This window comes from Cynocephalus volans, chromosome 8, assembly GCF_027409185.1.
Source record: "Cynocephalus volans isolate mCynVol1 chromosome 8, mCynVol1.pri, whole genome shotgun sequence".
NCBI classification, from domain to species: domain Eukaryota; kingdom Metazoa; phylum Chordata; class Mammalia; order Dermoptera; family Cynocephalidae; genus Cynocephalus; species Cynocephalus volans.
The window spans coordinates 128,596,912-128,624,393 of NC_084467.1; the positions used below are offsets into that span (position 1 = coordinate 128,596,912).

A 27,482-nucleotide genomic window follows, 5' to 3' on the forward strand; every position below is an offset into this window, starting at 1 on the left:
TCTGTCTCTTCTCTTCTGATTCATGCAGCCCACTAGACCCTTCTTGGGTTTGTGTGCACACTGAGTGGCTCTGTCATTATTCCCATGAGTGTCTTTCTTTCCTTCCAGGCTTAAAAGCTCCATGTGGGCTAGGATCACCTTTCTAACTCCCATAGCAAGCACCTTGCACACAGTAGATGCTCATCAAACCTTGGTTGAACAGATGGCATTTGTTGACTACAATTCAGGAAGAGAAAAGAAAAGAAAAAAAAACTTTTTTGTGTGTCATAGTTATTACTAAAGTATCATGTTTTGGGATGAAATATTTTTAGTCAGATTTTGTAATGGTAATTCCAAATAGGAATACTTGTGGCTTTATATTGAGACTTTTTGCTGTTTGGGGCATTTCTTTTTATCTGTTCAAGGACTTTGTTTAGAAGGTTAAGGTTGTTTAAGGTTATTAGCTAAGTTTCAGAAATATTCATCTAATTCTGGCATATTGCGAACATGGAGATGTGCAATACTTGTTTTCTATTTTATGGTTATGGGAAGTAGGATTTTTTTCTTTCATCTGTGGACACACAGTACTTTTTCTATATATAGACTTTAATGATGCAAATAACAGTCCAGTGAGAAATCAGAAAAAGTTAATGTTGCAAACCTAAAGCACATAACTTTGATTTACTTTAGGATAGGCCCTGAAATCATAGGAATAAAATAACTGTAATTTTAGCCACCCACTTCCCTCCACATATAGGTTAGCTTTTCTTTAGGTATATTCTTGAAATACCATATGTGAAACACGTTTTGGTAAGTTAAAGAACATTTTAAGTCTAAGAATTTTATGTCTATTAGACATATTTCTAAATGCAATAATTTTATAAGGCAAAAACTATTTTAAAGCAAAGAATTCTAATTAACTCTCATTTAAGTGTTTTATAAGTCTTCTTGTTTATAAGGTGAACTTACCCAAGGTGAGATCTCCATTCATTTTAGTCTTTTCTGCACAGTAAATCTTTTTTGCTGAACTTATTGTTAAGTAGTGAAATTTGGCTACCTTGAGTTTCACTTCAATACACTTCTGTTTCCATTCTCTATGGAGGTGCTAATTACCAGTGAAATATTTAAAAGATGATGCCAAAAGCAAAAAGAAGTGCCATCGGATATAGGTAATCTATAAACTAAGTAATCTACTTCCTATAAAAATCAAGAATGGGGCTATATTGTCTGACATCATTATTGCTATGAATTTCTCACTTGCAATGGAGAGTCTCTGCCTTTGATTTTCTCCACTCCCTGCTCCATATCCACCCCAGTGGCATGTTCTCATTAACCCACTTCCTTGACCTTTAGCTATTGCACTGAAGAATTCAAATTCAAAAGATGTGAATTGCCTCATTCATATCTGCAAGGTTCGAATCATGGTTAAGTTTTAGGCGGGGTGTCTGATTATGAACAGACTGCAAGTGAGAGTGGGTGTTCTTTTGTGAGGATCTGCACTTGCTGAGCTGTATTGTTTCATTTACTCATCTAGAGTTTCTGTAGTAAGTAGGACAATGATTCTCAGCATAGTCATTGTGACACATCATGCTAGCTTTGGCTGACTCATGTGTTTCTGAGAGAATTTAAAAGTAAAGTAAAAATTTCATTTACTTTTTCATAATTCCATGACACATTTAATTATTAAAGGGAATGAGAGTAGCTATTACAGATAAGATGTCCAACTCCCCAAAATGAGAATTACTAACAGCTTGCAGAAGCTTTAGTGAAAAATTTTTAAAACATAGATTGAAAAAAAAAAGATGTAAGATCTTTTCTTCCTTTAAATCATAATTCCTTGGGATAGGAACATTGTTTCCTATCCTCTTGTATCTCTCCATGCAATTAATAAAGCACTTTTCACAAATAGAATAATCAGGAAATACTAATTAAAATTCCTTTAATTTTTTTTTTTTTTTTTTTTTTTTGGAAATTGAAAAAACTTGAATATGTTGAGAAATTGACTTTTTACCTCTTGGATAAGACTGTGAGAATTTATACATGAAAAATGCTTGTAACTGAAGCTGACTTCTCTGAGATACCAAACATGTTTCTGTTAGAAGGATCTGCTGAACTATCTGTATTTCCCTCATGCGTTGGAGAGCAGATTTGTGTTAAGTGACAGAGAGAAAAGCAAGCGGTAATGTATTCCACTGCTGTTCTGCACAGGTGTGAACCCATACCGTTCCCTTCATCATCCAGGTGAGAGCAAAGTGGCCATGTCTTCATTTTCTTCTATATCATATTTTGACATGAAAAGATATATCATTAGTACCTCTAGGTAATAAGATCCCTAGAGGTACTTGGATACTGTTGGGACCTTCATCAAGCAGATTCCATGTATCTCAGTATTTCTAACCTTTCAGGTCAAGTTTTCTTGTTTGTTTTTTTAATAAAAAAATATATATATATATATAAAAAAACAGCAATATGCTGAGGAAATTATCTGTCTGATTAGATCCTCTGTTATCGTAGGAAATCATTACATTATTCTAACCTTTATAGAAATTTCCTAAAATCCTAACATGAGCCCCTTATCTTTTCTGTCAGAGTGTACATAGTTGTGAAAGTAAATGGGTTTTGTACTAGTGCATTTATTTTATGGAACATCCTCATAATTCAGTCTGCTGCTCCTGAATCAGAACTAATATACTTTTGGCTTATGTACTAGTTTGAACCATCTATATTATCATATATTATCAAGGCCAAACTCAGTCCAGCTAACATATGTTCAGAGGCTGCCGTATGAAAGGTGCTGTTTTACTTGTATGAGGAAGCAAGGGTTGGAAGTAGTTAGAATGATCTTTTTTTGATACAGTTTTCAAATACCAAATCATCATGAGTTTGAGTGAAAAAGTGACTTAATGTGTTGAGTAGCTGTGTTTTTAAAACCTAGGGTTCTTTTTGTTACTGCTCAGAGGAAAGAACTGAGAATTATATGAGATGTACTTTTAGTCAGTTCTGTGTACTGAAAATCCAGACCACTTTAGATTACTTTTAATATTTGAAAGCATGGAAATGTTCAGATCATTGAATGTTTCCAAGTAGTTGTCTTAATATTGTATCACTTAGGGGTCAGTTGCAGATAATGGAAACCGCTATAGCTATTGAAGAAAAAATAGAATAATAAAAATAAAAGCATTTACCATAAGGAATTAAGTGCTTACTAATCTAATCATTGGAAGGGCTGGAGGCTTAGATTCTAGGCTGAGTCTCCAAGAATGGCTCCTAGAAAGAACTGGCTGATGGAGGAAATGCTACCATTGCTATGTTTAGGAAGCTGGGGACTCAGGAAGTCTGTATGCCAACGGCTGGTTTCAAGATCACAACACCTTAGCCATGACCAGGAGTCATGAAATAACTGTTGTCTTCTGGAATATTCTACCTTAGCTCTGATTCAGGGATGAGACTGCTGCCAGCACTGTTAGCTTCAGAGCTGTTTGCTGCCTGCTAGATCTAGATCACCAGCAAAATGACACCGTTAAGTGCTGCTTCTCTCCTACTTAACTTGACTCTGAATTGAAGTCTTATGGAAGTGCCTCTAATGGTAAAACCTAAGTTGCAAATTAGGTCTTACGGAAGTGCATCTAATGGTGAAATCTAAATTGCATTGAGAATGCTAGCTGCAATGGAGATTGGGAAATGAAGTTTTTAGCATTCTAGCCTCTGCAGTATAGGAAGGCAAGTCCAGAGATTGGAATAGACATTGAGCTAGCCAGTCTGCTGTAACTGCCACACATGCTCTTTTGCTATTCCCTGTGATGGTTAGAAAATAAGCTTAGAATTTGGCAGATTAAATGAGAAAGAATTTTCAGATACAGACCTTGAATATTTTGGTCTCCAAGTAGATTTTTAAAAATAGATTCTTTGTTTGTATTATTTAAGTCTCCATAAGAGCCTCTAGTAATCAGTAATTACATAGTCAGATGTGCCAGCTGGAATAGTTCAGGTATCTCTGTGTATTTATAGTTTTAATCCCATATGTCTTCTCTTTAGCTCTTGGCTATCATTTGGAATCAAACTTTTCCCACTTGTGATTATGCTAGTGTATTTAATTGAGATTTTTTTTTTTTTGGCTTTTTTTTGGCATAGTGAACATAAGTAGAGCAAATGGAGCATAAGCAAGATTAGTTGAGTAAATAACAAACTTAGTTTATCAAGGTTAAGTAGCATGCTCTTGAATGTTCTATGAAGTGAATTTCCCTGTCCATCGTGCATAATGTTGGGACTACTAACCTAACTCAAGGTTAGAAAGGCAGAATAATAGGGTAAAGTGAAACATTTGAAATGCACATGCCTTGTTAAATGTTCTGATTTGTGGGTCCATCTATTGAATATCTTATTTATAGATGAGAAAAAAGATTCATTCATTCCATCACTACCAAATATAAGTACTATATAATTTTAATGTCTGGAATCAGAGGTCTCCCCAGGTTTCCTTCATTAAAGCTACATCCTCTCTTCCTTGGGATCCTCCGTTCTGTTGACTGTTCTTAAATATTCTCATAGTGCTTATCATGATCCTATTTATTTATTTGTTTATATATTTTTCTGTACCTTTTTAGAATGTAGCTATATAAGTACAGGAGCTTTGTTATGTTCACTGTCTCCAGAAGCTGGAAAGAGCCTGGTACATAGAGGGTGCTCAATATTTGAATAAATGAATGGATGGAAAAACTGCACTGGACTAGCTAGCAATCAGAAGACCCAGCCCTGTAATTCAGCAGGAGACTAACTGCCTGACAGCACAACTCCTGTATGCTCTGTGTAATTGAGATCATACCCGTGCTGCTGAACCTTGTATGCGCACTGCTAAGTATGGGACCTGGCACCTGGCAGATTTTTGATAAATATTTTTTGAGTAAATGAACTAACCAGGACGCTGGCCGTTTCACCTTTCTGATCTTTAGTTTCCTTATTTCAAGGTGAAGGAGGAAGACAAGATAAGGCTGCTTTTAGATTTAAGATTCTGTGATTCTAGGTCAATTCACTTTGATTAGGTTATGGGTGTGTATGTGTGGGTACTTCCCAAAAGAATTTTCTGTGGTCTGTTCTGTTGAGCAAGATAAGCATTCCATTATTCCATGCACATATGAAATGAATTAATTAAGGGCATAAAATGTGCCCTAATTCAGGAAAGTTGACATTAACAATATGTACTTAATGTATGATAACCATGAGTCTTGAAGGAGACACTATTTTTCTCTGTAAACACAATTTATTAAATAGACAATTACATGTGAGTTCACATTGTGCTTTTATAAAATTTCTTATATGAAAAATTGCAATCAGAGAAAAAATGCTTTGTTAGGCCATGCGCTCTAATTTTTAATCCTGAAAACTAAGGTCCCTATTGTTTATGGCCCATTCTAACTGCAGTATAGTTGGTTGAAGATCATTGCCTAACGATTATAGAGAGAGACGCTGTCCATCGATGTTTAGTTCACATGCTCCTACTGTGAGCAGCTCTGTGACTGTAGGAAAAGAGCATTTTTCCTTAGAAAGCCTATCCATGAAAATAATTAATGATGTCAGTATTGGTTTATTTATAAAGTTGTGTGTGGTAGTTCCATGTGAATAAAAACAACCTAAATGTCAAACATTTGGTACATCTCAAAATAGACTAATGTGCAGCCTGCAAACCCGATGGTGAAGAGGTGTATTTATTGCCAAGGAGTAACAGTATACTGTTAAGTGAACAAAGCAAGTTACAAAACAATATGTAAAGTGTGACAATATTTTTATAAAAAATATATGTATAAAAATGTCTGGAAAGGTCTAAGATAAAATATTGACACTGTTTATTACATGGTGAAATTACAGTTGGTTTTTTTTGGGGGGGGTATTTATGTTTAAAAAATCTCTATCCAATGAGCACATAGTACTTATATTATAAGAAAATGATTACCAGAAATTCCTTCTGTGATTTTTTTTATCGACCAGGAGTTCTATTCAAATACATAGGCAGAATAAATAAGAAAGTAAAAAACTTTTACTTTTTATGTTTCTTTTATTTCTCTTCTAAATTTGAGTGGGATCTGTGATTGACTTAATTATTTTGTGGATAATTTATTGAAAAGTACTTTTTGATTGCAAATAAAATTTATTTAGTTGGTACCTACCCAAATCTAAGGGCATAGTAATAATGATTTATTTTATTGAGGACAGTTGTGATACCATCCTGGGACTTTTCTTAATAAATGTATAATAAAGCCACATTCACATTATATTATCTATTTATTTTTCCATTTGTTTAGCCCATTGAGATATAAAATCAACCACAAATTACCATTCATAGATAAGATGGAATTAATTCTTAATGATGTGGCCATTTCAGGATATAGTTAAAACTATTTAATTTTGTGATCTTGATATTAAGTATACATTAAGTATATTGTAGAATATACTTAGGATATTGCCTCTTCTTTCAAGAACTTAAAATTTAAGGAAATGGACAATGTATGATGCTACTTAATTTGAAAATTCTTCTATTTAGTTTTGTCTCTTTGTGTTAGACCTAAGCAGGGTGTGGTAGTCAGTAATACTTGGGACAATTTATAGGACTGGAAAATTCTCAGATGAGATAATAGGAGACTCCGAACAGAGGGCCAGGCTGAGCCACAGGCAGTACCATAGAGGCAGGGTCTGATGGTAATATATGGTACTACAGAGGCAGGGTCTGATGGTAATGTGTGATAACCATGAGAGTCAAGATGAAGGTCATGGGTAAAATACAGGGTATTCTGCTGAGATGGCAGACTTCTCCACACAGTATAGATATGCAAATGCAAGCACCCAGAGTGCCTGACTTTGATGTGTTGCCAAGTACCTTTGGCCTCCAGTGGGTACTGACTGGGAGAAATTCCAGCCTCAACCAAGACATCTGTTAGCAGAGGAATAGGATTAATGAAGGAATTTGTCCCTTTCTTCCCTCAGTTTCCTCAAGGAGAGGGTTTTGTTAATTGGCATGAAAATGTTGTATAACATTTTAGGAAACAAATCTTCCTAGGATTTTTTTTAAAGTTAAATTTATAACAATCAATAAAGTTTTTCTCTCCAAAATGGATTTTTTCACATCTAGAGTTATTATTTTTGTCTTTATTTTGAAACAATTTCAAACTCGTAGAAAAATTACAAGAATTGGTTAAAAAAACCCCTCCTGTATAGCAATTGTTAATGCTTTGCCACATTTGCTTTATCTCTCTGCCTGTCTCTGACTCTCTGTCTCTCTCTCTTTTTCTCTGTCTCTCTCTCTCTCTCCACACATACACATACACACACACAGACACACGCACACACCTGGATGTACCATTTGATAGTTAGTGATCAATTATACTCCTTTACTCCTAAACATTTCAACATTTATTTTCTAAGAACGAAGACATTCTCTTATATAAACACATAGATATCCAGTCCATATTCAAAATATGCCTATTGTCCCAATAGCATTCTTTTTTTTTTTTTTGACCGGTAAGGGGATCGCAACCCTCTGCATGGTGTTGTCTACACCACGCTCAGCCAGTGAGCGCACCGGCCATCCCTATATAGGATCCGAACCCGCGGCCTCAGCGCTATCAGCACCGCACTCTCCCGAGTGAGCCATGGGGCCGGCCCCCAATAACATTCTTTAGAGCAGATTTTTTCTTGGCCAAGGAAGGCAAGATTGTTTTGAAAATCTCCTTTGATCTGGAATAGTTTCCCAGCCTTTTTTTTTTTTTTTTAATGACATTGATAATTTTAAAGAGTACAAACCACTTGTTTTATAGACTATTACTTAATTTTGGTTTGTCTGATTCAATATATTTTATGCATTGACTTTATATTTTAGTTTGAGAAGCATGGATATATAAGGAAGAAAACATTCATCCTTGGTCTTGCTGTCCAAGGATACTGTTGATGTTTAGACATATTTCCTTTTTTTCCTATGCATATGAATATATTTTTCTCTATAACTGGGATCATTCTGTGCATACAATTCTTACATTCACTTTTTGAGAATTTTTCCATCTTATTAAATGCTCTTTGAAAGCATGTTTTTGGAGTTTCCTAATGTTTCTTATTACAGTTATACTATCATATATCTAAATATTCTCTTATTGTTTGGACACTGAAATTGTTTCTGTTTTTCTATTAAAAATAACACTGTAAGAATGAGTATCTTTAATCTATAAACTGAATTTTGATTCCTTTTTTTCCCTTAAAATTACTTAAGCACATGCATAGTAAACAAATAAAAGACTCCTCATGGTAAAATTAATCGTAAATCAGTAATCAAAGTCTTGGTGTGTGCAGAAGTACAGGGCATTTCCCAGTCTTCCTTTGGGGCATCTCTCTAGGTAAGGTTTTGCTTTCTCCCAATGTGTCTCTCTGCTCAGTGTGCTTGTGACACCACCTGTTGTGATAGTTTATTGTCATTTTCTCAGTCTGACTGCTGGGAGATCACAGGGAGCTGAATGCAGTGAGTTAAACACATGTTCATCTTGGTTGCATCTTCAAGGTCTTGTCTGGCTCCAGTCCTGACGAAACTTCTTAGGCTCTGGGAGAAAGAGGGAGCTTCTGGTTGAAGGAAAATCCCATAGTTTCCCAGTGGAAACAGCAGCCCATGGATTCTGACTTGGTTCTGGTGTTCCCTTTGGAGATTTTTTCTGGGTCCAGCATGGGGGGATAGATAAGTGTGTCAGGAGTAAATCACCCTGTCTTCTGAGGTATCCATATATTGTCAGGAAAACTCACCTTCTCTTCTGAGGTATCCATACATTTTGTACTTAGGTCTTTTATGATAGCCCTCATACTGTATTGCAATTAATTATATACAAGTCTAGCTTCCTTATTAGGCTTTGAGTTTTGTATCCTTTAGATCTGTTTGTCCTGCAACAAACTACCCCAAAACTTAGTGGCTGAGAACAATAGCCATTAATTTAGCTCAAGATTCTGTGGAATCAGCAGTTTGGGCTTGGCTCAGCAGGGCTCAGCTGATTTCTGCTGGGACTCACTCATATGGATGGATGGCTGCTGGGTCAGCTGGAGCTGGCTGATAGATGATGGGGGTACCTCGGTTATTCTCATGTGGTCTCCCATCCTTCAACAGGCTAGTTCAGACTTGTTCACATGATGACAACAGGGTTCCCAAGACCATCAAGAGGGCAAATCCTCTAATGTGAAAGAACTTTTCAAATTTCTACTGCTGATACATTTGCTTCTGTCCCATTGTCCAGAGCAAATCATATGGCCAAGCCCAGAGTCAATGTGGGAGGTCACCACAAAAGTATGTGGACGCAGGGATGTGTGAAAAAATAGGGCCATTACTGCAGTCAGTCCACTACATGTTCTTTGACCTCAGGGTTCCACCTCACTCGTCTTTCAATCCCTAGCTCCTATCCTGATGTTTGGCACAGGTAGGTGCTGGGGAAATGTTGAACTGATTGATCTGTACAGTTATCTGACCCTTTAACATCCCCACAAACTTGGTACTCTCTAGGGCACGGGCAAGGTGTTAGTCAATGCTGCTGGGTGTTGATCTTTGTGAGACTCTTTGCTGTTGGCTCTTGATGTGAAAAGTCTATGGAGAGAGAGTGGGCATGACAATTGGTTAACAAAACAGGAGATTGTTTTATGGAATCCGAGTAACCTTTTTCTAATCTCCTTGGCAAAATATACATACTTTTACTATTATGTTGTGTCTTAATTTTTCTTTCAAAGGATGTCCCTGATGTTCATATTAATCTGATTTTGTTCTGTGAATAAATAGAGAACACACAGCTGTGTTTGGTCTGGGTTCCATATCCTCACAGTCAAGTCCTCTGACAAATTCCTTGAAATTTCAAATAACCAAAATACCCTTAAACCTATGCAGTGGAGGCCTCTGTCCCAGGCCTCAAATTTTATAGGGCCTTTCTCTGACTTTCCTCTGGCTTCACCCTTCCTTATGTGGCTAGGTATTGTGGGGTCAAGGATTTTCCAGGTGGGCAAGAGGTGTGCCTGCCTAGAGTTCAAACCATTTCTCCTTCTACATCATGTTCCAGGTAAATGGGAACTCCAAAATTCTCTGCCTAAATGGTCTCAAGTTTCTTTTGGGACCTGTACAGCCCTCTTTGCTTTTCTTTTAAAGCCAGATCCCACTAGTGTGCACCTTTCTGTGCCCAAAGCGTGGCCAGGGGGTAGCTGTTTGTCCAGTGGGGTCTAAGGATTGAATGGATTTTAGACTTTGGTTTGAGGTGCCTATAACCTTGCTCTGGAGTCCCTTGAGGGTTCAGGATGGAACTGGGAGTACAGTGAGATATCAGGGCCATAGGGATCCCATAGGCTGTTAACAGTAGTGGAATTTTTCAAGGGAGCAATAGCTAGACTTGTTTCACTTGAGTTCTGGGGGGTTTGTAAAAATAAAAATGACTTCTGCCTTTTTCCCTGTTTCCCTCCCTCCATCTTTCCTCCCTCCCTCCTTCCCTCCTTTCCTTCCTTCCTTGCAGCCATTTATGAGTAAAGAAAGAAAAGACCACAACAATACATCAAACTTTCAGAAGGACAGAACAAACCTAAGGGTACTAGAGATGGGGGCGAGGGAGGGAGGAGTTTGGGGAGTGATAGGTCGGGCAAAGGGCTCAAAGAAATATCACGATTTGTAAGAATGAATATGTTAATAATAAATAAAAATTTAAAATAAAAAAAGAATGACTTCTGGAATATAATGAGCTAAAACTACTAAATGAGTATTTAACTTACTGTATTTCAGGGCAGCAAATAGATTTGGTGCCTCTTTTGTGAGTCTGTAAACTGAAATATTGGTTCTTGTTAATGTATGGTAAGTTTGAGATTGTAATCTCTCTTTTAGGAGACATGCCAAGTAGTTAGGCTACTTTTCCTCCATAAATATCTTTTGATTGTGTTCTAAGTGATTTGTCCATAGAGCCTCACAGATGGTAAATCCAGTCAATACCAAGCACATGTAACTTTAGTGTTCGTCTATAAATCAGATGGCAATTTAATGGGTATATGATAGAGGGGATGATAATAAAGATTCATAATGAGGTGTTTCAAATAATTTTGAGAAGAGTCAGCTGGAAAGCCTGAGGGCAAAGCAGATATAAGAACAATTGAGGGGTACAAGTATTATTGTGGCTAAAACAAATTTTAATGATGCCTTTCTTGTCTCTACCACCCTGCCCTCTGACCCCCTTTTTTAAAAGAATTCCCATGGCCAGTCACTGCTTGCATGGAAAATTACCTTTCCCTTTGTTATTTATGTTATGCTTTTAGGAATTTTAGAATGATATGGGAGTCGTTAACAGAAGAGTTAGAATCAAAGCTCATTGTTTTCTTGCTATGGCTTGAATTTAAAATAAGAAAGGGCAAAAATACAAATTTTAGTGTTTATAACTCAAGGATTAGGTTAAGAAGTCATTAGTAATGAACATGTGTCTAGTAATTTCATTTACAATGCGTTTGATTAATGACTACGCTACAAACATTACTTCAGCTGTATCCAGCCCTCTTAAGGCCAGTTTTTACGTAAATTGGCACACAGAGTTGTCTTTATCATTTCTGGTTTAAAGTTTGAAATAGTCATTACACGTTTCGTTACTAGAGAGTTATTTTCCTCTGCTTATCGTAGAATTATATTTTAATGTGAGTGATTGGATAATAACTTGTTATCATCAAATACCAGGGCAGGAGAAGGTAGATTTATCAGGCAATTGAATTACGAAGATGTTATTGCTGTGAGGGAAAACCCAATTACCAATGGGTTGTGGATGGGGAACTTCCTATTTCCTGTTGGAGATCTAAAATTGATTAGATTCAAGCCAGTAGAAGTCGTCTGCTGTTATTCATAGAATCACAGGATTATAGAGATAGAACGATTTTAGGAATCATCTAGTCCAATACCCTCATTTAAAAAGTAAGGATATTGAGGTGAAAGGTTTCATGTCCAAGGTCAATTGTTGGGACAGAACCCAAGACCATAGCCCTAAACTAAAGACCATTACTTCTGAATACAGATAGTGTCTGTTCTTTGTCCACAGAGTATATACATTCTGGAGGCTGAGTATTTATTTAATTTTTTTATAAAGGTTTATGTGTAATATTTAAAAGGTTTTTCAAAGTTTCTATGGATGTATAAATTATAAAGCCAGTTCTTGGCCTGTTTACAAGTTCTTTGGTTTGTCTTTGTTATTGCTGGGGTATCTGAGTAGCAAAATAATCCAATTCTTTATGGATATTTTCCGATGATTTGTGAGAACTTTGAAATAAGGTAAACCTTTAATTTATTTTTGTTTTGTTTTATTTATTTTGTTAATAGGTAATTATTTCATATGGTTCAAAAAAATCTCTACTCTGTTTTCCCATTTTTTTTGACAATTTATAAACACATTTGTGCAACCTGCATACAATGTAAATGTGCATGCATACCTGTCAATATTAGAAAAGATGTTAGGTTTTATTTAATTCATTGTTAATTTATTATAACCAAATTGTTAAATTATTTTAAGGTATCATCTGATATGTCGTTTTCTTCCATTGTCTTTTTTCTCAGTAGAGATGGATGGGACCTTTAGAGTATATGTAAAATAATCCTCATAGGTAAAAATCTAACTGAATTTTTTTTTTTTTTTTTTGTGGCTGGCCAGTGTGGGGATCCAAACCCTTAATCTTGGTGTTATAACGCCACACTCTGAGCAATTGAACTAACCGGCCAGCTGGTTTTTTTTTTTTTTTTTTTTTTCTGACTGATTTTTAAAAGTCAAAAAGGATTGTGATTTCATTATGCTCTCTGCAAACTTTTTTGTTTTTTAATACCCATGTGGTCAAAAAGTTATTGGTTATGTCCTGCTTAAAGCTTTCTTCTTCTTTTTTTCTTTAGTCTTCATATTTTTTCTTATTCTGTTACCTGTAGTTAGAAATCTGCCTGATATTATCATTATACATTAGAATATAGAAGTTAAGCAACAGAAATTTTTGTTTTTATCATTAGAAAAATCATTTACTTGTGAGATGTGAAAAAGAAAGTAATATTATATTTTTAGAGGAGTTTTATAGCCCTGAGACTCTAGATCTCAGGGCCATACAGTGAAAAGATAGCAGAGCTGGGAATAAAATCAAGGTCAAATGAAATTCTTTCTCATTTAGAGAAGGGGGAAATAACATTATTTCCCCAGAGAACAAACTCTCCAGCTATTAGAAACATTTAAAAGGGTTCTTAGTATAGATTATAAAACTGGCATAGATATAAGAAATAATAGTGATGGCATCCTCATGTCAGCTGGAAGTTTCAGTCTGCTAAAAGAAGAGGAATGCAATATAATGGAAAGGTTGCTGAAATAGGTCCCAATTTGTATTTGCTTGGCCTTCTGATCTTGAGTAAATCATTTAACTGTTTTTAGCCTTGGGTTGATAATACCTATCTTTCCAAACTTACAAGGTTATCATGAAGATCAAATGTGATAATACAACAGTGCTGTGCAGATATGAGTTAGCATAAAGTCAGAGCGTTTGATGCATTCTTGTCTTGCCAGCAGCAGCATCTCTTTGAAGGTGTAAGATTTAGTAAAGAGAATTGCAATTCTGTATCTGGTAATGACAAACAAAGACACCTTGGTGATATAAAGGAATTCTGGGGAAAGATGACCATATTAAAGTTTATAATATCAAGTCAAGGCAGTACTGGGTGTCATTTTTTAAAAGTAGATTTTAAGAAGTTTTGGGAAAAAGTAGGTATTTTGCAAGGGACTGTGACTCATGAGGATGGTAGATGATAAAAAATGAAATTCTGATTATTTATGAATGATTTTAACAGGAGAGAAAGGTTTATGGGCAAGGTGGTTATCTAACAAAATCTAACTAAATTTTATAGACAATTCTCTGAACACGAAGTGTATGGAATATATACGGAATATCAAGGGAGGGACATGCAACTAAGGAAAAATACAAAAGTAGCATTTATTTAAAATGGAGTTGGCAACTTTCCAGTAGTAGAATTGGCTTTAATATATGCATTTAACAGAATATATTTCAAAGTCAGAAGAATAGCTATTAGCTAGTTCTTTAATCACAGAAAAAGAATTTATATGAAAGTTTAGGCAGGATAGTGTCAAGGAGGCTACAACTGACAATTAGCTGAAGTTTATGAAAAGATTAAAGTAAACAAACAAAAACAGATTAGGCAGGAGAAAGAGCTTTTTTAAATAAAAGTTCCTTCTAGAAGACAGAAGGAGATAAGGCCATTGATTAGGAAAGAAGGGAAAGCCTTCTTTAAACTACTGTTTACTGGAAATACATTAACAAAGACTGACTGAGCACTTACCAGGGATAGTTACAGAAGGTGAAAGATCAGACTTTCTAGCATTAATATTTAACATATGTAGTGCAGCTGCCATGCTTGCATGGACATCTAAATGTGTTGTAGCCATCCAACCTGAGTTTAAGCCTCACTTATGTTGCTCTGATTAGGACTTATCAGCCATATTTTGTAGACTTGTAGTGATACTGAGTGCTAAGAACTAAGGTATGAGGAAAAATCGATGAGAAAAAACTACAAGTGTACCAATCTCTACTCTCCAAACCATCCCTAATTATTTACAGTAGGATCAATGAATCAAACTATGATCTTGGGTACCGTTCTTCAGATAACTGTTCTTAAACAGTGTGGGATCTACCAGTGAGAGGGCCAGAGGGAGAGAGTAGTTGAACATTAAAGGCAATTTAGAGCTTGCCTGGGAGGCCCTTATCAAACCTGTCTTCCAAAGCAGATATGTAATGCCTTAAAGTGAGCTGTTTATTTGGCATGCATTCTCATTTACATTTTATGTTCAAATTCTTTACAGCTTACATCAAAAGAGAAGAATTAAGCCTGGGCAGCAACCCTTGCGTGAGGACATATTTAAAGCTTAGTTTGTTAGTATACTATAAGAAGGTTGTTAAAAATAATATTCATAGTGAATTTGTTTTCTGGTTTTATTTTAAGATTTGGCTTTTTAAAACTTTCGCCATCCTTGTATGAAAGTACTCATTCTGTGAATTTATATAGAAGTAGCATTTCTTGCCAAGAAGAAAAAAAATGACTAGTTTGTTAATATTCCTAGAAAATTACCAGATGCTTTCCTAGAGATAAAACATAATCAAATTTATTTAAAATTAAGTTAGCGACATCCATGTTAAAATTTACTTTAAAATATATACTTAACAGAACATATTTCAAAGTTAGAACAATGGCTACTAGCTACTTCTTGACTCTGTGAATGAAAAAGAATTTATATGAAGTTTTAGATGTCAACTGAATTATAAGCAACTTCCCCTGGGGAAAGGTATCATTAAGTTGTTCCTTTTTTTTTGGCATTGCTCCTGCAACATATTTTTGAGAATTATAAAGGTGTCATAGTTCATAATAGAATGGTAATAATAATAACTTTCAATTTTATATGTATGTGGGGGATGGGAGCATGTAGAAATCTATCTAAGATGATATTTTTTTTGTCTTGGTTATTAGAGACCAATTATAGCAGCAAAAAGGTAAATAGTCATGCATCCTGAATTGAAGGTAAAATAAGATTGAACGAAGTCTCTAGAAGTCACTCTATGTGATTTTTGAAAAGTCGCATCTTAAAATAAAAAATTAAAGTCTCATCTTAAAAAGAGTTGGTTTCTGAAAATCTTCTCATATAATTGACTTTATATGGTTTTGCAACCAAATTGTCCTGGGATGGCTCATAGCCTACCCAAGAGAGGAAGAGCATCAAAGTGAAAAGGCCACAATGACCAACACGTCTGGTCTAAGAGTCTCCCATGCAAGAAAGCTGGGGGAGGTGTGGATGCCAATTATGGCATTAGAGATGGGGCTGGAGGCATAAATCCGACCCCATCCTATGCAGTAAACATCTCAGCTCTTTCCAAATTATTTTTTTGAATAGACATTTTCTTTTAAAACAGTTTTAAATTTACAGACAAATTGCAAAGGTAGTACAGAGAGTTCCTGTATACTCCACACCCAGTTTTACATATTGTTAATATCTTACATTAATATGGCATATTTGTTGAATTAATGAACCACTATTGGTACAATTTTATTAACTAAGCTTTATATTTTATTCATATTTCCTTAGTTTTTAACTTGTTGGCATTTTTCTATTCCAGGACTATATCCAGGACTCTGCATTACATTTCATTGTCAGGTTGCTTTAAGTTACTTTTAGATGTGTCAGTTTCTTAGACTTTCCTTATTTTTGATGATCTTGACAATCTTGAGAAGTACTGATCAGCTATTTTATGGAATGTCTTTTAGTTAAGATTTATCTGATGTTTTTGTTATGGGCTTATATGTTTTTGGGAGAAAGACCACAGAAGGAAATGACCATTTTCATCACATGGTATCAAAGGTACGTACTGTCAACATGACTCATCATTGTAGATGTCGACCATCATCACCTGGTTGAGGTAGAGCTTGTCAGGTGTCTCCCTTTCCACACCATATTGCTTGGAAGGAAGTCACTGTGCTCAGCCCACACTTAAGGAATGGAGAGTTACACTCCGTCTCCCTCAGGGTGGATTGTCTACACAAAGTATTTGGAATTCATCTGCATGGGAGATCGTCTGTTCTTCTCTGTTTATTTATTCAATAATTTATTTATATCAGTATGGGCTCCTGGGTATTTATTTTTTACTTCGGGTTATACTCCAATACTACTTTATTGCTCTGTCTGTTCCCTTGGGATCTCTTTCAGTTGGCTCCTGTGTCCTATCACTCTGTGTGTGTGCATGTGCGTGTTTGTTTTTTCTGACACTACAAAATGCTGCAGGATCATATTTTATATTTCCTGCCCTAGTTCTAGAGTCAGCTATTTCTCCAAGGAGTCCTGGTTCATTTTTTTTGGAAGTAGTATTAGAAACCAAGATCTGGGTATACTCATTGCTACTGGGATGTAGTTGCTTCTAGGTCCTCTCTGCTGACAGAGCAAGGGGACATATATGTGTGCTAACCTGTACACACACACACACATCTATAAATATTCCTGTGTGTAATTATCTATATCCCTGCTAAGCTAAACATGAGTTCATACTGATGTCTACAACTTTAATACATTACCGCATGGATAATTCTCTCTTGCTTACCTGTAACGTCGCATCCTAACAGTGAGAATGACTCTCACCATCCATCATTTATTTTCTTAATTGTTCATTCCAGTATATAAGTCTAACAGTATCAGAATTATTAACTTGTACCCCCAGGGGTAACAGCTTTATCAGCTAGAGTTCAGGGGTTACGTGCAGCTCCATTGCCTTTAGTCTTGCAGACTCCTCTCATTTCCAGAGTTACTTAGGTCAGCACTCTCCCCGCTCCCCGTCAGTGAGGTTATTTCACACATTTGTAATACGGTTAGAATATTTTATTTACTCACATTCTGCATTCCATTCGGGGATCCTGATGTTCTTAATGATTTTGTAGGAATTGCATACATTAAAGTTCACTGTTTGTGCTGTAAAGTTTTGACAATGTATAGTGTCTTGTATTCACTATTACAGTAACCTATAGCCCAAACTATTTTAAATTATCTAATATTTGACCATTTTTTGAGCCCCAAATTCAGTAATTTTGTATGACTCAATCTAATATAACTTGAAATGTAAGCCAATGTATTATTTATAAGCAGGTAAATGAAATAGCTAAAACTTTTTATTGCACTTTAAGTTATCATAACGATATCTCATAATATTAACTATATAGTTATATTTTACGTACTTAGTAAACATTATGACAGAACCCCTGCAATTTTTCTGATAAAATAATCACATAAAATGGTTACATTCCTTAATTCTCTCCAAATTATTTACATTTCCAAAGAAGAGTAAATATTAGTTCAAATATATCCTATCCAGTGTTAGAATTTTAGGCAGTGAGCAATGAATTATAGGCAGTGTGAGGAAATTTGTTCTTTAGGCTCAATCTTCCTTAACTGTACCTTAATGTATTGCTTCTTCTTTTATTTCATTTTTGAAACCTCTTAAAGTCTTAGGTGTTTTAGACCATCTTAAAGTGATTCCCCAGCCACATCTTCTGCATGATATAGGGTTACATTTCTTCATTCAATAATTTTTTGAGCATCTTCTGTATGTGTGGCATTGTGTTAGGGACAGAATTCCAGACTGTAGATCAGGCACCTTCTGGGTGGCTAAAATGCTCTGGAACCAGTGTCTTCCAGAGGCTGAATTTCATGGATCAGTTTTAAAAATGGCAATGGATATAGAGTTGCTTTCTTTTTTTTTTCCAAGTCAGGGCATTTAAAATGAACAACCAAAGTTTTCATCAGGTAGAATTTGTTTTGCCCCTTCCAGATGTCTAATTTAAATTTTATACTATGTACTTTTCTGTAATTAAAATATTTTACATATTTTTTCCCTATTCTATTCTTATTTGAAGGCTTTTTTCTTAAACAACTTTATTATTTTACTCCACAAATGTCAAGGATAGGAAGATTTAATTAGAAGAACGGATGTCAGGGATTTGACAGTAGTGAATAATCATGTCTATCTCTTGTCAATTTTTTTATTTTAAGTGAGGGGAATGCTATGGAGAATTGCTTCTTTGGTTGAAAGCCTAGATTAGTATATGCTGTGCCACAGCGAATGCTTAATGAATACCTGCTAAATAAATAAAAAAAGAATCGTCCCAAATCATCTCATTCACTGAAGTGAAGATATGGAATCTAGCATGTCAATAACATTGAACTTTCTGAAATAATTCTGTAATGAGTTCTACTCCTTTTTGTTTCTTTCCCTGGTTTGTATCTTTGCCTGAATTTTTAATTCTGTTTATAATAATATTGGCTTGTCAAGTCAATGAGACCAATTAGACAAATGCAGTTAAATGTTTAAATTACTTTTAAACAAATAGCTTCTGATTGATAAATGCTACCAAAAAGGACTACTCAAGTTTGTAGGTTTGAAGTTGATTTTCTTTTGACTAAAACTTGTATTTGTGCAGAACCTTTTCTTCTGAGGTTATTATTATTGTCTATAACATTTTCAGGATTTAAGTAGGAGAGGGATATTCTATCCAGGGTATGTATAGGTCAGATTATGAGACTATGGCCTGTGGGGCATACCTTAGAATTATGTTGCATCTGTTAAGAACTTCATTTGCTGTTAATAATCTGGCATTTTATACATTTTATAGATGAAAATAATAAAAATATGATCTTTACCCTAATTGGCTAGTGGTAGAATTTAACTTGCTTACTGATTTTATTTTTGACTTTTTCTTAATAAGAAATTTGTTTAAAATTAATACATTTCTCGTTATCATTTTCATTTTGAACCTAGTTTCACAAGCAATCTTTTTATTAAGCCTCCCCAGATGTCCCTTTGGTGACCTAACGATTCTACAGATCTTGCACCATCTCCTGTACGAACCAATACGACTGATATAAAAAAATTATTTCAAATCTTCAGGATATAAATAAAAATTTAATATAATGAAAAAAATAAGTTAAAGAAATTTAATATATTTATGAAGATGTAGAGGTTTGTAGAATTTAATCGTGACCATTTCATTTTTTTAAAACCTTTTTTTCCTTTTTATTATAGAAATACATGCTCATTAAAGAGTATTTAGAAAACATGGATAAAGCTATAAGAAAACAAAAATCAGCTAAAGTCCAGTCACCTGGAGATTAACTACTTTCAACATTTTGGCATAGATTTATCTCATAATATACTTTATAAAGTTCACGGAGAGGTGCATATTATCTTTCAATTTTAATTTTTCTATGAACTTTTTGAAGTACCCAAGTATTATAGTGTTACATGTTATGTTATAGTATACTGTTATATGAGTTAAAAGTGTATATATATGTACATATATATGTATGAACTTTTTGAAGATCCCTCGTGTGTGTGTGTGTGTGTGTGTGTGTGTTTGTGTGTGTGTTTGTGTGTGTGTTTGTGTGTGTGTGGAGAGAGACTGAGATCATATTGCACATTTGGATTTGTTAACTTGCTTTTTCAGTTAATAGTGGAGAGTTAACTTTTTTCATGTTAACTATTCTGTTACCACGTTTGTAATGATTACTTAGTATTACATTGGGTGATAATATTATCTTTTTGGATGTTTACATTATTTCCAATAACAATTTCACTTTAACTATCATTAATTTGACAGGAGTTTAGATTTTGACTTTTTAGGAGAAAGGGATGCTGAGTGGTACTTGAAGCTAAGGTGAGTTTGCAGGGCAGTGGTGCTCTCCAAATGTTGGGAGCCACTGCTCTGGGACGTGCATCTTAACCATGGGATGCCTGCTTTGCTGGGCTGCACGGCTGCCCGGGCCTGTTTGTTGTTAGCCCAGCTGAGAGAGCAGTGGCCTTAGTAGCGTCAGCAGGAACAGAGCGGGCTTCATCTCTGCTCTTTGTCTCGCTTTGGTGCTGGTGTGTTTTCCCCGCCGCTGCCATGTGATAGCTGCAAGCAGCACTACACACAGGATCTGTAACTCCTTTTGAAAGCTCTATTGTGAGATACTGCTGCGTTTTAGTGGAGGGGAGGTTTTTGCTAGCGTGTTGCTTTTGGTTTCTTTCAAACGTGAATGTGCCTTCCTCTAAAGAATCCTAAGTACGGAAAGCACTGGTTTTGAGGCAACTAAAAGATGAATTGAATGGTCCTTTCCTTCTTGCCTCCTACAATAGAACAGTAGTAGAATAGAAAAGTAAGTACTCAGATTTCCTTATCTACTTTGCATTTCAGTTAATCACCAGGGGAGAGGTGGGAGATGAGAGAGTGGGGGTTAAGAATTGGGGAAGGCTTCCGAAATGAAATGATATTTGAAAGAGGTGATAAAAAAATGGTAACAGATTTCTGAAAGCACAGAAATGGGGACAATGGAAGTTACTCTGGGTTTGTTTGTTTATTCATCCATAAATCATTAATTGAAAGCCTATGATGTACCAGGAATTACTCTAGACTTTGGATATCCAGGGATGAATTAGACATGGTTCCTGCTTTCTGGGAGTTGACAATCTGGTTGGGAAGATAAAAAATAGACAAAACATATACAGTGGGATCTATAGTAAAGATTTCTACAAGCCATATGGGAGTTTGGAGTGGGAGTATCACTAGGCAGGATAAGGAATGTCTTTTTGTAGGGGCTGACACCTGAGCTGAGTCTTGAAGGACAATTGGGCGGTGGGGAGGGGAAGGCATTTCAGGTAGGGGAAACTGGATTTCAGAAGAGAAATTGGGCTGCAAATTCATGAATGAGAATCATTAGCAGGAAGTGGATGGAACCACTGAGACCCCTGAGGGGAGAACATGTAGAGTGAGAAGATGGTTGAAAACAGAACCAAGAAGGAGTAGACAACTGAAGACACTGAGAAGGAGGAAAGCGGTTGGAGGAGAAGCATCAGGAGAGAGAGGAGAGGAGAGGGTAGGGATATTAGCAATATCAAGTTTTACTGGAAGAAGAAATAAGGTCAAGTCTGGGAGTCCTATTTAGAAATACGAAGGTCTTTAGCGATCTTGGTGAGGGCAGCTTCCAGGTGAAGTAGGGACTGATCTGATTTCAGTGGTCTAGGCATGCATTAGAGGTCAGGGAGGCGTGGTTCCAGAATCCTCCTTTAAGAAGCTTGGCTTTGGAAGGGCTGAGGGGTAATGGCAGATGGGAAGAGAGAAGTGTGTGAAACAAGGATCGAGAAGCTTGGTAGTATTTGTTTGCTTGATTTTTTCCCCCAAGTTTGGATAGCTGGAACATTTTTATAAGGACCACTTGAGAGAGGAGGTTGAAAATGTAGAAGTGAGTTGGAGAGGATACAAATGGCTGGAGGGAGGTCTCAGAGGAGGTGTGAGGGAAGAGGGTTCTGAGCACAGATGCATAATTGTACCGAGATTTTTCTTTCAAAGATGTCTGAGTAATGTTACATATACATATACTAGCATATAACTTTATTCTGAAAGGGTCTTTAACTCTGTTTCTGTGCATTTTTAGAGTGTTACCTAAGGGTCAGTTTCTAAGCCCTTACTTTCTGTGTTTCCCAAATAAAAGTGTAAGGTCTGAGACTTAGTTTTCCTTCTCATCCTGACTCTTTTTTTCCTTCTCACCCTGACTCTTTTTTTCTCTAGTTTAACCTATCATCTAAAAACCCTATTTTTTCTGAATATAAAATAATTAACCTCTGTGTAACATAGAGAAAAAAAAATTCTTGACCTAGTCCCTTTAAGCTATTAGTGGTGTGCTATTCAATAGTGGCGGAGATCCCTGAAGAGAGAACTACAGGTTTGAGACAATGGTTTTTGGAGGCAGTTTAGAAAGAATGTGGAACTAGAAATCAAATATCAGGCTCTTTCCCCACCTCTGCCCCTAATGAACTCCTGTGACAGAGAGTGAGTCTCTTAATTCTTCCTTGCCTTTCCCCATTTACAACAGGAGACTACTATGAGCCATTATGCTTATCTCCTTTCCTGTTAAGAAGAATAAAGTTGATAATATTCGTATATCATGAATGCTTTGAAATGTATGAATTCAGCACATAGTTGTTTTATATCAGTTGGCCAGAACTGAGAAATCCAAAAATGTATTGGGCCCCTGTAATTTTGACAGTGAAAACACATGTGCATTCTGTCGTAGAAAGCATTTTTGCATTCTTGATTTATCCATACAGCCCTGAAAGAAGAAAGTGCTGAGAGATGGGAGGTAAATGAAATAGACTCTGAGTAGCTGAGAGGATGTGGCAAAACTCCTGGAGATTAACCTCGGATGAACAGTTCAGGCCATTGTTCAGAGCCTGCTCACTTTCACACTACTCTCACAGGCCAGGTTATCTGGCATCTACTTCCATTGCAGAGGAGGAACTGCAGACCAGGACCGAGGAGGAGAGGCATGGGTATGGGCAGGCATGCTGATGCTGGGAAGAATGGCACCCAACATGCTGACAGCAAAGGAGGAGACAGACATACTGCAAAACGCCTCCAAAGGGAATAATAATAATAATGAAAGCTCACAATTTGTGCAAGGTCATCAGGCCCTCTTTAATATTTCCAAAAGGCATCACCATGTCTTAGCATAGTACAGTAGTTGATGTTTCAAATGAACACTTATCAAGAAATATGTAAATACTTGGTATACCATGTTTTAAGAATGCCAACAATATAATGTCAATCGCATTTTATAGTTTTCCATTAAAATAAAATTTTGGCAATTAGTGCTAGCTGGGGCCTTTTCCAAAGGGTCTCAGTCTGTTGTTATTTGTTTGTAGGATGCCTAAGTGTTAGTGGTTCTTACATAAACTAATGAGATACAGTGGAGCGATGTGCAGAAGGAATAAAAAACCTTTTTATAGATGAAGGAGACGCCAAGGAAGCTTTATATATAAGTTCAGGTTTCCATTTCCATAGTACATTTAAAAAAAAAAAAAATTGTTTTAAGTTTGAATTGCCCTATGAGACCATAAAAGGATTAATAAATAGTCAGGATTTTTCAAGAATAAAACAACCCTTCTCCAGACTATATTCTAACCCTGGAGAACACATTAATTTTATTAGCTTCAGAGCAGCAAAAATTCTTTTTTATTCTAAAATATAGTGTTCTTTCCTTTTAATATCTCTAATTGAAATAGTAACCTATAATAGCATTTATTAAAAATAAAATATTAAAGGTCCATTAGATTTCTTTTACCAGCTGAAAAAAATGAAGTATTTTAATTGTTCTTTGAGAATTGCCAGTAAACAAAATAGGCCTTCTCTAAAATGAAAGTAAAAATGCTCATGATTGAATTATGGTAGCCCTGTTGACATTCAGGAAGGATAAACCTTGAAACCTTCTAAGATCCCAAATTCCTGACATGAGAAATGTTTTTGTCTTTTATAAGCAAGAGTCTGAAATCTGAACCCTGGCTTAAAATCAAAGTAGTGACCTGGAGTGTTGTTGACCATAGAAATGTGTTCAGGAGTGATAATCTTTGTTAAAAAGGAGAGAGTATTTTTTTTAATTGATCAAAGACTTAAATCTTTATTATTATTTTACTTACAGTTGGCTAGGCGAATGTTTGCTACTGTCTTTTATATTAAAATTTCCTTGTGAGACATTTGATAAATTGAGAAAAAGTCATTGTATCAGAAGCAACATACTTTGGTGATTGACTTATCTGTTGGTGGTGACAGGTTTTCAGGTGTTTGTTGGGGATTGAAAATTCTAGTGTTCCAGACAAAAGTAACTGTTACTGGTTAAAAACTACTTGTATTCTTCTGTGCTCTAAGTGTAAATTTTCCTCTACAACAGCTATGTTAAGAAAAGCTTTTTGAAAAGTTGAACTAGGGATAAAAACATAGGAAAATTTCTAATTGAGAGAAATAAGATTAAAAATGTATCTTATTCCTAAAAATGTTTTATGTGCATAGTTTGATGTCATAGAGTGGACAGCAGCAAATACCACAACTTTAATCATCACTTAATTGTAGACCTCTCCTTTGTACTTGGTACTACCTTTCTGAATTTTACTTTTCTGGATATAACTTCTTTCTGTTTATGTTCCAGGATGAATGTTAACAAAGATTTTTTCCCCACCACACTACAGTTTTTAGAGTACTTTCCCAAGGACTATCTTATTTAGTAATACACAACATAAGTACATTGGAGGAAGGCAAGTATACTGCTATTTTACAAATGAGAGAACAGGTGAAAAGATTCAGTAACAAGAATTCAGTAACTTGTTTAAGGGCCCTATAGTTAGTGTCAGGACCAAACATTTTCATACTTATAATCCATTGTCTTTTAATCATGGCACATTGTTAGTGTGGGACTTGATTGGTAAAGACATTTTGTTGGAAGCTTTAATTGAACTTGGGACTTGAAAATGTAGACATGTCACTCTTAGAAAAGGGAACCTAAGTAACCTTAAATTGAAAAGAGATAATAGCTGGGAATTCTACATAGACCTTGAACACTTTAAAATTTTGCTTAAAAATTCTTTTGAAATTACAGGCAAAATAATCACAGAGCTAGAATTCATTCTCCACTAGACATGGGCACTGCATTCATTGTAGCCAACTGGGGTGCTTAATAAAATAGTTTATTGACTGAGTTTAGAATCTGTCGAGACACAGATTTGATTTATGCTTATAAATACTGTGTGACCCCTTTTAATGCTGGGATAAAAGGATATATATTCTTATATCTGTTTTATAAGCATTATTACATCTGTTGTACCTAGCTATATTTTAAGGGACAGTTTGGTTTGTGATATGTCAGAAGTGTGCATTTATATAATGATCAGCTAAAATGTATTTATATTATATATGAGTGCCTACTATGGCAGTTGTTCTAGGCACCTGTGGTCTAGTTGGAGGAAAAAGACTTAAAATTACTTTTTTTTTCTATTTTCTTTTTAATTTTAATTTATTTTTTCATTGTACATATTTATGAGCTACAGTTTGTTGTTTCAATATATTCATGTGTCCTGATTACTTTTCTATTTAACAGGGCAACTTATTAAGAACTTACTGTAGCAAGACAGCAACTTTATTGTTTGTTCTACAACATTTAGAGAAGCATGCATGCAGTCCATCCTTGGGGCTGGTAAACTGTCTACTGTGTTCCTAAAGAATGAGTTCTCCTTATTCTCAATGAAAGTAAACAGGCTCTTGGATGGTCCTAGAATTCATGGTCCAGCCATTTAGGACCATCCCACACCTAAATCCCTTGGGAGAATAACTAAACCCCATTATTGGTGAAAGAGATTGGGAAAGAAATGATGACTGTCTTTAGAAAATTGGCCCATCTCTCCTAGGGAAGAAAGAAATTTCTCAGGGTGAGGAAATCAAGGATGGTCTGTTTTTTGTGGGTAGTTGAGGCTGGTACTGTATTGAAACAGTGCCTTGCGGGTTCTGAAATGGGTATGGGTATGTGGGTGCTAAGAAGGACTGAGCACTGAGACAATGACTTTGACATCCGTAGAGAAGGTCCTCATAGTTAACTTGGCACAGAGGCCGGGGAAGGGGGCGTGGAGGGTAAGCAATGGATGCAGGCAGTGGAGCTGTCACCTTCAAGAAGGCCACAGAGTTTAGACAATGAGCATCTCCAGGAGGCCTTCCATGGGCCAGGGACTATAGGATTTGCCTACATTTTTCTTCATTGCATCACCTATGGGGTCCTGATTCCATCCAAGGGGCAAGAGAAGAATCCTTAAACAGATCTGTATTAGACTTCTTACTGATGTGGCTGAATCTTGGCCTTGAAGTCTGAACTGCTTTGAATTTGAAACACAGAAAGATGTGACATTTCTTGCATTTCAAGTCTAGTGGAACAGCTCATAGCTTTGTGTGCATACATTCATACCTATACACATGTATATATTATCATACACATATTTCTCTTTAATATCTCCCTGGCCTTTACACATCCATCCCTAAATGTTCTCATCATCATCTGACAACCTGGACACTCCATTCAAAATTCATGTCAAATATCACTTCTTTTTGAATAAGCAGAGAGTAGGGAGTCTAAAAATAATTCTTGGCTTCCTAATTTGCAATGTAGAGATAATGCCTGCCTTGCTTAAATCACAGTTGGTTATGAGAATTGAATGAAATGACTTAAATTAAAGAGAAGGTATTTAAGGTTGGGTGGGCCACCGTAGCAGAAGCTCGGAGCGGAGGAATTTGGTTTGCATGCGGGGAGGGCCTGAGGAGAGGCCTGTCTTGAGGGAGCTTAGGATTTTTTTTTTTTTCTTTTTTTCTCATGTGTGTGGTGAGTAGTAGAATAGCCAAGAATTGTTCCCTTAGTGTGAGACTAGCTTTAGGAAGGGGACTTTTAACATAATGAGATGGTTATCAGGATACAGTTTCTTAATAAGAGAGGGAAATGTTTTAAGTAGATTAACTTGGAAGTGGTACACAAAATGAATGTTTTTTGAAGAGTGAAGAAGCGGGACGGACAGGAAAATCAACATGGAGACTAGTAGATTGTGAGGGTAAAACTAGGAGTAGGTTTAACAGCGTAGTCTCAGAAAAAAAAAATGGGCTGCTGTGGAAGTAGAGAGTATTTAATTTTAGGAGGCGGCCCACTACTGATGTAGGTAGAGTGTGACTTCAGTATGTGAAGGATGGACGTACCAGACTGTGACTTTCCGGAGGGAAGGTACTGTTACTGAGCTGTTCAAGCTCTTCAGGATGCCTGTAACCTTGTGGCTTTCAAAGACTTGCTAAAGAAATGAATGAAGTACCTTGTCCAACAGTAGTAAGATATTTGTAGCTACAGTTCAATTGCACTTTGTAAAACAAAACAAAACAAAACAAAACACAACACACAAAAAACTTATAATTTTTTCCTTATGGCAGTTTATTTTTAAATAACATGGACCCATTTCAAAGGCCCAGAGACTTTTGCCCCTGAGAGCTATTCTTTATCTCGCCATTGACTGGTCTTCTTATAATATGATGAACGAGGTTGTTAAGAAACTCTTGCACAGAATCTCATCGATAACGTGCTTTGACTTGAACA

At 35.9% G+C, this 27,482-nt stretch overlaps 1 protein-coding gene across 1 annotated transcript in view; it reads left to right on the forward strand.

Moving 5' to 3' along the window:
• Window positions 1-2,161: 2,161 nt before the first annotated feature.
• The window catches only part of DNM3 (dynamin 3), a 483,214-nt gene continuing 457,893 nt past the window's right edge, over window positions 2,162-27,482 (forward strand). Inside the window, exons 1-3 of the mRNA XM_063105911.1 lie at window positions 2,162-2,220; window positions 20,162-20,218; window positions 22,798-22,869. Coding sequence (XP_062961981.1) covers window positions 2,162-2,220; window positions 20,162-20,218; window positions 22,798-22,869 — 188 coding nt within the window. The remainder of the gene's footprint in view (window positions 2,221-20,161; window positions 20,219-22,797; window positions 22,870-27,482) is intronic.